Raw genomic sequence first — 12,035 nt, forward strand, 5'->3', positions numbered from 1 at the left:
CTACAACTCAGGAGGAGAATAACTGTCCACCAAGTCCAAAATACCAGCAATTTGTGTCTGACTGTACTGGCAACCAGTGATTTTGCGATAAACCATCCGTTGATAACTGTCTTGACAACAATCATTTTGTCATGAAGGCAAATATATAAAAGCAAACCTTATCCTTCTCCAAATATTATTTATATTTATATCAAGGAGCCAATTTGAGGAAAGTTTATGAAATTTGCCTATGGCGCTGCATGAATATTGGTTTTATAATATTTCTTTGCACGGGTTAAGGGTGCATTGTTTCAAGAATACATTCATGTCGTCTCATACCACAGATTAGTTCCTTACAGACCCTAGTTACTCTTTGCTCAGAGAGTTTTGATTGCTGTTATCTTGTTGCAGATATAATCTACTAAAATCCAGGCTCAATAGATTTAAGAATTCTGTTGGTCAGATGAATAACATTAAGTATTATTGTGTGTATTGCTTGTGTGTTGATTACAATACATTGTATTTTATTTCTTGTGTAATGTGATCACATGACCCATGCTTTGGTTGGTAAAAAACTTTATTTTATGGCAGTTTTATGTATGCAAGCATGTCCAACGCAAGTTGGATGACATTTAATTTTCTTGACATTTAAGTCATCTATTATTGATTCATGAAATTACATATAGTGTATACATTTGGTTTTAAGGGCATTTATACGACTACTACTCTCTTTTGTAACCCTTTTAAACATAAGCAACATGTCTTCTTTAAACACACTTGACTGCATGCATACAGAGGAAATGCAGATAGAAAGCTTTAATCAATCTTTATTGAAATGTATCTCCATGATTTAACATTAGATTTGTATATAAACTTTCAGCACATTCCTGTATCACCTCAAATCTGTTTGGTCCTATTCATCCGTGTTACCTGCCAAGAGACAGAAAAAAAAGAGTATGGAAATATCAGCCCATTTTGCAATAGGTTTAATTACTAGGTTGGGTAAGGATGTTTGGTACTTACCACACTGATAAAGCTTGTTGATTTTCATCTTGTCAATGTGGCTGAGAGACGATGCCTGGCCCAGCTTTATGTCCTTGCTGTTTTGGTTGTTTTTAGGAATGATGGTTGGAGAGCCATCCTGAGAGTATGCAAACCTAAACATAGACATACATGTATAACATCATAATGCAGAAACAAAATTATTATATAAATATATTAAATCAACATTTAATTATTACTTACATTCCAAAGTGCATGATTGAGCCATAGTCATATGGTAGGCCCAGACTGTCAGTCTTGAATTTCTCAAAGTTCCTCAAACGATCTGTTGGAAATTTAACAAATATTTTATCATCATTTTGATTTTGTTGTTGTTTGTAATAAGTGTAGTATCTATGTTTATAAAAATGCAGTTCATACAATATATGCTTTGATAAACCGTTCGTGGAGATTTCATTACCCAATGCCACCACCCTTCCCACCCCTTTGAGATTACCCCTCCAAATGTTTGGCCACATGATGGTGACATAGTTGTCCCGGTCAAGGCGGGACTGCTCGTGCACAAAGCCCAGGGCATGCATGAATTCATGGGAGATCACTCCAACCCGGAGGCAGTCAGGGCTCTGAAGAGACACAGTCTGTCTTCCACCACGCGCACCGAGGTAGGACCAACACCTAGATTTACACGCACATACCCAAGCCACAGCAAATATCATTAAACAACTTAAAGAAGTGAGTTGAGTGTTCTAACATAGAGGACAATATTATTAAATCTGATTTAAAAACAAAATCTATTTCAATTGTACTCTTCTTTATCTGCCAAATGTATTCAAACAAAGATTGCAGGTTTAATAGTTTCCAAGCAAATGTTCTCACCCAGTCTTTGGCTGGATTTCAACGTAGTCTCGCTGGTGAGTTCGAGGAACAAACCTCACACAGGTTCCTTTCTCTACGCTTTCCATTCCTTTTTTTATCATCTTTGTCTCCATTTCAGCTTTGCATTTGTTTAAACAGAAGGAACATACAATTACTCAATTATCACAAACCCAAATGAAAATGACTGTAGTGTGTGGTAATTGTTTAGACTTAGAAAACAAAAATAACATACAGTATTTAGGTGAAAGCGAATATGCAACATAGACATGTCCATCCACTGACTTAGACCAGAGGCAGCTACGGGCAAAGCAAACTTTAGAGCGCCTTCCAGAAGAAACAGCAATGTCTCCCTCTCTGAGAGTAGTAGTGCCATCTATGATACGGGAAGCTGAGACAGAAATCATTGAAAAGTATATAATTTTACACATGGCAAGATGAGGTTTTTTGTTGTGTTAACTACAAAACAATTCAGGTAAAGTGTGTGCAACTTACCTTGAAATTCATTAGCTTTTATGATTTCATCCATTGCTGTCCCATCATTCTCTTCAAGTTCTGAAAAATAATTTTCCGTCAGCTGGCGCCCCTTTACTGCTATAACATATTAATATTTGATCAAATCCAATTTGTACTTACCTTTATAGCCAATGGGGCTCGATTTTGGACTGTAAAAAAATTTCTGCAAACAGAACAAAAATGTTTTTTGCAATTTCTTTACAGTCTGTTAAATGTGTTAAAATACAGTCCCACACCAATCCCCTCTTTACTTACCTGAGCATGTACAGTCGAAAGACAGGTAGAAATCAGGCACAAGAGGATAATCTGCTCCATCTTTACAAGGCTGATATGTCTTCACTGTTGCAATTTTACCTGCACAAACTCCTAGCTTTATAGGTGTTCCCAATCACTGTCCACAGATAATACCCATGATTATCTCAGGTAAATTACCAGGTTACTGTTATTTGTTTGTGAGCTAGTTTAATCCCAAAATTAGTTTGATTCTTTCAAAAACAACAACTCCAACAGTGGGATAATGTAAGGTCTCTCTGTGGGTAATAACAGCTTCGGTTCAATGACTAGCTTTAAATGAAATGGTTAAATGTTTGGCAAAGGATTTTGTGCAATTTTTGGCTTAAGTTGTCTTAAAAACATACCAGGAGTGCTGATCTTCTATCTACTAAAAGCTATGCTTAGCACCAGTTGTTATGCTATGCTACGCTGCTAATATCACATGATTTACTCTCACAAATTCCAAATTGTAATAAATACAGATGTTCCCATCCCAAAATAGCGGTGAAGAAAGAAAAAGTTATCGCCCGAACAGGGACTTGAACCCTGGACCCTCAGATTAAAAGTCTGATGCTCTACCGACTGCGCCAAAGCTGGGGAACAATAGTCTGTTAAGGGGGGGGAAAAAAGGAAGAGGAGGGGGAAGAAAAAAAAAGGGAGAAAAAGGAGAAAAAAGAAGAAAAAAGGAGAAAAAGAGGAGGAAAGGAGAGAAAAGGAGACAGTGAAGCATATATTTTTTTATCAAGCAAACTTTTATTACAATATCATATATGAACAATATATGAATCAAACTTTTTTTTTTTTCTTCATGTCCTCCAGCCACTGTTCTTTTGGGACAGTTTCAATGTTTGGGCAGTACACCTTTCCTTTATACTGGCTGTGTCCAGTCTCTGCCATCCTAAACTCCTTACACTGCTTACAGGTGTTGTGTAGTACCCTGCGGGTCAGTTTGCGGACTGGAGGAGCAGGAGGAGGAGGAGGAGGAGGAGGAGGCATGAGGCTGTAGCTCAGGGCCTGTGGGGCAGCCATCAGGACAGGCACCTGAGCACCTACTGGTCCCAGCAGCATCAGCTTCGGAGATGAACTTGGAGCTGGAGCTGGAGCAGGGAAGAGCTGCCGAGGAGTACGTGGCCTCACAGCCACAGGTGTGGCGGGTGTGTGTGTGTGTGTGGCGACTGCGGGTGTGTGTGTGGCGACTGCGGGTGTGTGTGTGGCGACTGCGGGTGTGTGTGTGTGTGGCGACTGCGGGTGTGTGTGTGTGTGTGGTCTTTCTCCTCGCTTGGCCCACGGTGCTGCTGGGCAGGTGGTACTGGTGAGCCGGGCCAGATTGGGGGGGTGCAGACACGGCCCGCGTTTTGGCTGTGGGGAGAGGGTCAGCCGCCACAGACAGTCGACTGGGCAGGTCCAGCCCCTGCATGACCACCGCAGTCTCCTGCCTCTGCACCCTCTTGCTGTTCCACTGGACCAGGGTGGTGTGGCTCACGTCCACCAGCTGCATGGAGGTCTTCGGCATGACCTCGGACCCAGAATACGCCGCCTGATCTGGCGGTAGTCCTCCAGGACGAGGTCAAACCTAGACACTGTGCCAGTCCCCTTCTTCTTGGGACCGCGGTGGATGGCACAGAGCCTAACGAAGATGCTCTCCACGAGCCGGCAACAGTCTGGCCACTGGGCAATTGGGGCAGAGGTGGTGAGGGCATGCCTCTTTACGCTCTCCACCCCCGGCGTGAACTCCTGCCTCTTCTTAGGACTCCTGAACCTCCCCGTGGCCAGCTTGGTCTGGTGTCTTGCGGCAAAGACCACCCGCTGCTGGTCGTAGGGAAGCAGTTCCTGCCAGAGGCCGACAATATTGTCCACCTGAGAAAGACAACATAGAGAGAACAGCACATGAGAAAACAAAAACATTGAAGTGCGGACATGTGTCAGGGAACAGAGGAGAAAAACAAAACAATAAGAGTTCCTAACCTGCTGGTTGCTGAGTGTTAGTAGTGGCTGGTTGCGCAGCTCCACGAGGCATTTTGCCAGCCTGTCCACCCTGTCCATGCCTGGCATGCCGGACTCATCCACGGCCTGGTAAAAAACAGGGATCAGAAATATGAGATCAGTGAAGTGTGGACAAAACAAAGACACGTGATGTTATTTATTATCAAATAAATATGCTTTAACATACCCCAGACACATCTGCAGCCAGGGAGGAGGCAGCAGGCTGGATGGGAGCGGCCATGCAGGAGGCAGCAGCAGCCATGGAGGAGGCAGCAGCCAGGGAGGAGGGAGCAGCCAGGGAGGAGACAGCAGCCAGGGAGGAGGGAGCAGGCTGGGAGGAGGCAGCAGGCTGGGAGGAGGCAGCAGCCACGGAGGAGGGAGCAGCCAGAGAGAAGATAGGCTGTGTTGGGTTATCAAGGAGACCTGGCACCATGAGGTCAGGTATATGGTCTTCCTCAATGCCCTCGTCCACTTCCTCACCCCCCTCCACATCCTCCAGCATGTCCTCCGTCTCCTCTGCGTCAGGGTTGACCTTCAGGGGCTGCCCAGTCTGACTTAGGAGGTAGTCAACACCAAGCAGCTCTCCTATGAAAAAGAACAGATAAACAAGCATGCACACATAATTAATAAACATTAATGTCATGTATGATGTCAAGCATATACACTAGGTAGACAGATATCATTACATTAGCATACCGGTGTATTTGGAGGGTGGCCTGAAGTTTGGCACATATGCCCGGCCAAACACCTTTATGTTGTTGGTGTTGACGCTCTGGGTCACATCCCCGGAGTAGGTGAGCAGAGACGATGGCCTGCTGGTCACCGCCGCCGCCCCCCGGTCCTGGTTCCACCTGTTCAGGCCTTCCAGGAGGTAGAGCTGAAAATTCAGCGCATTTGCACTGGTTCCTGTGAAAACAATGAAATATTAATAGTCAATTAAAAAGGTCTAGCTTTCCAATCTAATGAGTGCTTTCATAAAAGAGCATAGTGACTGCTTATATACATAAGGGAGACACCAACCTGGAATGAACCTGTTCAGGTGGCAGTGGAAGGACTCCAGGGATGTGGACCCCCTGGCACAGCGGTAGCTGGTGAGGACCACACCTCCCTTCCTGATGGTGCCGGTCTCGGTGTAGAGCTGCACACCAGGCAGGTCCTGGATGCAGCTGACGTGGCGTTGCTGCACACGCCAGATGTGCTCCATGCGCACCTGGTCCAGCAGTGGCACCCCCATCAGGTCATTCCCATTGGTCCCGCCCAGTTGCTGCAGCAGCCGCCCAATGAGGCTGATGGTGGCCTCCACGCCGCGCGTCCTCCTGCGGCAGTACTGGCTCAGCTCCCTCTTACTGATCAATGGCTGGCACACCTTCCTGCCTGAGCTGCTCTCTCTTTGCCTGATGCAACAGAGAGAGGTCCCCTGCATCCCACTCAAAAATGCAGGCAGAGAGGTAGCTCATGAAGGTGGGGTAGAGGGGATGGGCGTCGGTGGTACACAGCCAGCCTCCGCATGAAGTGCCAGATGTCCAGCCGTATTTGGAGGTCTGGCCACTCCCCAAACCTGTTCTGCAGCGTGGTGGACCCCTCACTGATGCAGCAGTTACAGTCCACATACAGCAGCAGTGGGGGTGCGACAGCTGCAAGGCGGTACCGCTCCATCACTCCTGCCACCATCCTGTCCAGTCCTGGCCCCTCCTGCACTGTCACCACACTGGTCACGATCTGGCCAACCTCGTTCCCAATGGAGGTGACCCAGAGACCAGTCCCCTTGGCATGGCCAGCCAGCTTCTTTGTGATCTGGAATTTCACAATAGCGATGTTAAAAAAATCTGTAAAATTTGAGGAAATCTACAGGAGCAAGAGTATATAGATTAACTACACTGTACACATGTATTATTATTACCTGTTTGGTTGAGTCCATCTTTAAGATGGAGCCAAACGTTGATGTGATGCTGGCTTTAATATGGTCCAGGCGAGAGAGGATGTCCCTGCCATAGACCGTCAGCAGCCAGCGACTGGTGGGCACATCAATGGGCTCTGGGGGATCCTGGCACACCACTGGGAAGAGGCTTGGCCGGCCAACAAACTCAGCACACTCCCCAAGATAGTGTGCCAACCTGTTCAGCCATTCCTCCCCATGGTTCTCCTTCAGCTGCTTCACCAGACGTGCTGGACTGTTCCCGAGAGTCCGGTCACGCAGCAGGCGAATGACACGGATGTCACAGGCGTACCTGAAATGAACATGTAGCTCCAATTAGTTACGCATTAAAGGGAGGGTCATTACAGTCATGTAAAGGCTATCATACGCAGCCGGCGAAACAACAGTTGAATGTGACAGCAGAGTTCCATTTACTCACTGGCGGGTCAGGATCATCCGGAACATTTTCTGGTGCGGCAGGTCCAGCTGATTCCGGACAGTCTCGGAGGTGGACAGGTAGTTCACAGAACACACAGTGCACCCGAGTGTCTCTGTCACCATCAGGTAATACCTGTCGATGTCCAGGACCTTCCGAGCCCTCTTGTGGACACCGTACCCCGTCAGCTGCTTCCCACACTCAGGGCAGGTTACCCTCACCTTCCACAGGTGGTAGGGCATCCACACCATCAGCCTGTGGTTTAAGAAGCGGTCTGGTGTCGGTGTCTGGTGGTAGATGAGGGCTGGGGCAGGGGGCTCGTACCACAGCTTCAGGTCTTGCCGCAGTTTGCCAGAGTGGAAGATGGCGTTTGAAATCCACCTCTGGTCTTGGACAGGGATGTTTTTATACATCTCTGCTGGCAACCACACCGAAGCTGCAGCCCCCGCAGTGGCCAGCTGAACTCCTCCAGGTGCATCCTGTTTAGAAGACAACAATAATGTAGTAATGTATGGCATACATAAAGGCTACACTAAGCATAACCTACACAACACATTATTAATGTATGGCATAAATAAAGGCTACACTAAGCATAACCTACACAACAATAAATAAAGGTATGTCTGGAGGTCAGTGTAAGGAGTGCGCTTGACCAAAGGGAGATGGCCAGGTATGACTATATAGATGTTAATTAGGTTGGCTTCAACCATCTTGTCTAATAGCTGTAGCTCCCAGCCGTTGCACCAGCCGTTGCACCAGGGTCCGAGACCACAGCAGCAGACTGTGACGGTGGCACAGCAGCCGTTGCACCAGGGGCCACAGCAGCAGACTGTGAGGCAGCGGCAGGAGGCTGAGTGGTGGGCTGCTAAAGCAACAGCATTGTGTTATGAGATAACAGCTACAGCATTGCAGCAGACATGAGATGCCAGATTAATCATAACGATACATCATTTAAACATAGATCACCTTACCTTAGCACCGTGAAAGCCACAGTTACAGGCCACTGACCCTCCAAACAGAGTGGACTGTCCACGGACCTGCATGGGGCAATTCTCAATCTGAAACAATCAGTACTGTGTTTAGTCTGGGGTAGGTAGTACAGTCATTTGCTTTATTCATAGTATCTGCACTATTGTAGGGTATATTTTTCAAGTCATCATTATGTATTGCCATATTTTACCTTCTGATAGAGGGCATACCACTTCCGCTGCCTAGGGGCTGGTCTGTTGCCTCCAGAAGGCCAAACCCCTGAGCTGGCAAATGCCCTCAGCCTTGCCATCCACTGTCCTTCCCCCAGGCCCTTGAGGCTTTTAGGCTTGTTGCTCATCTAAAGGGAATATGAATATGAAAATGGACAACAATAAACAATGAGCATCCTTTGGACAATACACTGTGACACTACAGCACAAACGCGCACACACAGCATGACAGACAGCTGCATTATCAAATCAATCAAGTTACAATAATGTTGGGTGTCTGATCACCTCTGATAAGGTGAAGTAGTTGATATGATTTGCTAGTCATAGTGATAATGAGGGTATTATGTAGATCGTATTCGTAACGTTAGTTTGTTTACATTTACATGGCTTTTTCTATTCATATTAATATTGAGCCTATAAACATTACATTTATTGATCGTAACGTAAACGTCAGTTTGTTTACATTCCAAGTACCACCACGAACGACACATATTAGCTAGCCTAAAGCTTGGCATACCGCCTTATATGATGCCAGTTCACGCTAGCTAGAACAATGGCGTTATCCTATTTATAAATCACACATTTGGCATGATAATCTCACAAACATCTCCTCTGCAAAACGAAATTGACCGGCAAGTTAGCAATCGCGATTGTAAGCTGTGGTGGCTAAACTGGCCAAACGTAACGTAACACAGGTAGCAAAACAATCGCGGATACTTTCGTGTGATGGATTAAAATAAAGCTCACATGCCCAGTTCACGCAAGCTAGAACAATGACGTTATCCTATTTATAAATCACACTATTTAGCATGATAATTCCCCTGGCAGGCATCTTGTACAACATCTCCTCTGCGAAATCGAAATGGACCAGCAAGTTAGCAATAGCGATTGTTAGCTATGGTGGATAAACTGGCCTTAACGTAACGTAACACAGGTAGCAAAACAATCGGATACTTTCGTGTGATTGATTAAAATAAACCCCACATGCATTTTTCAGCAGGAGACACATATTTGAATAGTTACTTACCATTGAATCGTACTGCTAGATTCTAAGTAGAATAAGCGGAAAAAACAATGGCTTCCGTTTGTTGCAGAGCGTTGCTGTGCTTGCTGTGCTTGAGCTTGCTTTGGCGCGTAACGTACGTCATCCATTCCACATTGGAAAGTAGCGATGTGATTGGCCAGGTCCAATCTCCACATTGGATAGTAGCGATGTGATTGGCCAGGTCCATTGTCATCTCGCTACGTGATTGGGACAGGCTGTATCTCACATTGGAAATGAACGAACGCGATTCGCTGTTGACATTGGACTGAGAACAGACTAACCCTTCCCAGGTGGCGCCATCCGGGCTCTGACACCAATGCCGGAGGTCCTCTACTTAATGCGGCGGAAAGAGATCCTAATTGCGCTATCACCCTAGATCCTGCACATCAATACACACGGGCCCAATTCCAAACCGACCCCTACACAGTGCAACTCCCTTTGCGCGGAGGGTCCGTCACATTACGTGCTGTTCCAATCCAACAAGTGTGGATCAGCGTATGCATCGCTCCTGACTTCCCCTCACTGCTGTACTACCTGACCGGACTCAATAATATGTGTTCATCATGAAACACGCTGTTTAGGGTCCGTCACATTACGTGCTGTTCCAATCCAACAAGTGTGGATCAGCGTATGCATCGCTCCTGACTTCCCCTCACTGCTGTACTACCTGACCGGACTCAATAATATGTGTTCATCATGAAACACGCTGTTTATAAAAAGTTTAATTTGATTATAGAGTTGTGTATATTTACACGGACTGTAAACCGAGCAGCTTAATAAACATCAATTTAAAAACGACAAAAAAACCTAAAAGCTAAAAGCCATTAAATATTTTTTTTATTTGAGTTATTATTTGTTCATTTTTGTCCAAGGGATTGAAGGGATGAATTCAAACCGTTGTTAGGGCATTTCCTGTTTCTGTTGGAGAGACACCCTCCACCTGAAATTATCTGTGACTCTGTGAGAGAGTGGGAGTGGTCTGGAATTGGGCCTATAAAACGTTTAATCCTGCTTTTAAACATAACATGCGCGCTTTTTCTAAACCTTCCCCTATGTCGCAAAGTGGAAATTCAACGGTAAATTGAAACTAATTTTAGCTAACGTTTAGCTAGCTAGCTTAACGTTAGCTTCATTTGAAAGTTTTGATTTTAGGCTAAAGCGAAATACGTTATACTAAAGTCACACATCTCACAGCATAATAGTATTAATATAAAGTCACTGCTATGACAACTTGTCTACATTATAGTGAGTCTTGACGTTGGATAAGTAGTATGTTACCGTTGTAAGTGACTTCTCGTTTAATTGCAGGAGCGGCAGATCCGAGAGCTGCAGCATGCCATCCAGGAAAACAATCGCAAACTGGTTGATGTCAAGCAGAAAAGACTGCGTGCCGATGAAGACCTAATTCAGTGGTAGGCCTTACATTACTTTTGATCCAGACTCAGTATTTTTTCGTTAGTTTGGTGAAGTTTAAATTGGTCTCCCATGAATAAAACTTTGGTCCCCACCTGTGGCCTCCCTGTGACGTTATAGCATACGTCACTAAGTTTTTTTTTTCTTTTCATTTTCATTATTTTTACATGCCCATTAGTCTCTACCAGGTTAGCAACTTCTTCACAGTCTTCATCGCAGAAAAGGCAGAAGGGAAACAAACTAACTACTTTGTTCGACAAAGTGTCCAAAAAGTATAATTTTTATCATAGCTATTACTGCTTTGACAGTGTCATAATGTCGAACACGGTTTATTGGATGTTTTTTAAAACTGTTTTTACATGATCAACCCTAATTGCTCTTAAATGTCCATACCTGTTACACAACCGTTTTTATTTTTACTAAAGGATGGCCAAACACTGCCTTACATGCTACCATACATGATTGATAGTGCTTTGGTAATATTTCTTATTTGCAGTCACAGAGAAATTAAGAAGAGAGTGGTTTTGATGGTTGAAAAACATGAAGTTGTTGATGCATTGGGGACATTTGGTCCTCTACTGCAAGAAGAAAAGCACCTTTCTGAACAACTGAATGGTCAGGCCTCTGCAGACAGGTAATGTGTTGTTCTACAATAAACCTAACTTATTTACTCGTAACAGAATGATTTTACTCCATATTTACTATCTTTCCAAAATCAAAGGAATGATTTGCAGGAAAGGAGCGAGCGCATCACAAACAAGGCAAAAAGCCTCACTGCTGAAATTCTGAAGGTGAAAGAACGTCTGGCAGAGGCAAAAGCTCGTAACACGGCTGGTAAGGAGAGCATGAAGGGTACTGTCTGGTTTACTTGTATTTGATAAAGAGTAGTTTATAATGTTTAACCTTTCCTTTCCCACAGCACAAGCTTTGATTCAAACACAAAACAACAGATCAAAGAGAAACCAAAGTAAAACCAAGTGAATAAAAATGATAATGATTGTAGATTACATGCCCATGTGTTATTTTATTTTAAATTGCATTTGATATTTATAATTGTTGTATATATTTGTTGTTGCACCTAATAAAGTCTTTGTTCTAAACTTGTCTCATAAACACTCCTATTTAACATAGATGTACTTTTGCATTCTACCCTGGAAATACATATAGTTCAGCAGTAGTCATAAATAAAGAAGATCTATATTACATTAGTTTAAAACAAAAAGCAAGTGGTGGCTGGTGTATCAGAAAACTCCCAATAAATTCAGACACAAATATGCAATACAATACACCACTTTTGTCAACTTATAAGACCAAATGAAGTCTTCTTAGTCTTCGTATTTATAGTTTCATATTTTGTATAAATAAATCTGCAATACAACATTTAGTGGAGTAAAAATGTAC

General features: G+C 44.3%; 3 protein-coding genes and 1 long non-coding RNA gene across 6 annotated transcripts; 1 reads left to right on the top strand and 3 right to left on the bottom strand.

Moving 5' to 3' along the window:
* Positions 1 to 548: 548 nt before the first annotated feature.
* On the bottom strand, positions 549 to 3,035 carry hce2l2 (high choriolytic enzyme 2-like 2). The gene is made up of 9 exons (XM_063887302.1): positions 2,626 to 3,035; positions 2,491 to 2,533; positions 2,350 to 2,409; positions 2,090 to 2,245; positions 1,858 to 1,975; positions 1,478 to 1,656; positions 1,225 to 1,306; positions 1,003 to 1,136; positions 549 to 909 (listed from the first exon to the last, which is right to left on the bottom strand). Exons 1-9 carry the CDS (start codon positions 2,683 to 2,685, stop codon positions 893 to 895), a joined length of 849 nt encoding a protein of 282 aa, XP_063743372.1. The 5' UTR covers positions 2,686 to 3,035; the 3' UTR covers positions 549 to 892.
* A 371-nt stretch (positions 3,036 to 3,406) lies between these two features.
* On the bottom strand, positions 3,407 to 6,049 carry LOC134867028 (uncharacterized). Its single transcript, XM_063887296.1, has 5 exons — positions 5,647 to 6,049; positions 5,323 to 5,532; positions 4,814 to 5,211; positions 4,609 to 4,713; positions 3,407 to 4,500 (listed from the first exon to the last, which is right to left on the bottom strand). The coding sequence occupies exons 1-5, from the start codon at positions 6,047 to 6,049 to the stop codon at positions 4,123 to 4,125; spliced, it is 1,494 nt and encodes a 497-aa protein (XP_063743366.1). The 3' UTR covers positions 3,407 to 4,122.
* Positions 6,050 to 6,054: 5 nt separating this feature from the next.
* LOC134867029 (uncharacterized) lies at positions 6,055 to 9,508 on the bottom strand. Of its 3 annotated transcripts, XM_063887297.1 has the most exons (6): positions 9,204 to 9,508; positions 8,158 to 8,304; positions 7,949 to 8,035; positions 6,981 to 7,456; positions 6,527 to 6,854; positions 6,055 to 6,420 (listed from the first exon to the last, which is right to left on the bottom strand). In XM_063887297.1, exons 1-6 carry the CDS (start codon positions 9,204 to 9,206, stop codon positions 6,055 to 6,057), a joined length of 1,407 nt encoding a protein of 468 aa, XP_063743367.1. In that variant the 5' UTR covers positions 9,207 to 9,508. The 3 variants fall into 3 exon arrangements, with proteins under 3 accessions (XP_063743367.1, XP_063743368.1, XP_063743369.1); XM_063887298.1 differs by lacking the exon at positions 9,204 to 9,508 and having other exon boundaries at positions 6,981 to 7,842; positions 8,158 to 8,219; XM_063887299.1 differs by lacking the exon at positions 9,204 to 9,508 and having other exon boundaries at positions 6,981 to 7,839; positions 8,158 to 8,198.
* A 591-nt stretch (positions 9,509 to 10,099) lies between these two features.
* Positions 10,100 to 11,734, top strand: LOC134867032 (uncharacterized). The gene is made up of 5 exons (XR_010166107.1): positions 10,100 to 10,297; positions 10,530 to 10,633; positions 11,131 to 11,268; positions 11,356 to 11,468; positions 11,554 to 11,734. It is a non-coding gene; the product is annotated as an uncharacterized LOC134867032 (long non-coding RNA).
* The last annotated feature ends 301 nt before the right edge of the window (positions 11,735 to 12,035 follow it).

This window comes from Eleginops maclovinus, chromosome 7 (assembly GCF_036324505.1).
Source record: "Eleginops maclovinus isolate JMC-PN-2008 ecotype Puerto Natales chromosome 7, JC_Emac_rtc_rv5, whole genome shotgun sequence".
NCBI classification, from domain to species: domain Eukaryota; kingdom Metazoa; phylum Chordata; class Actinopteri; order Perciformes; family Eleginopidae; genus Eleginops; species Eleginops maclovinus.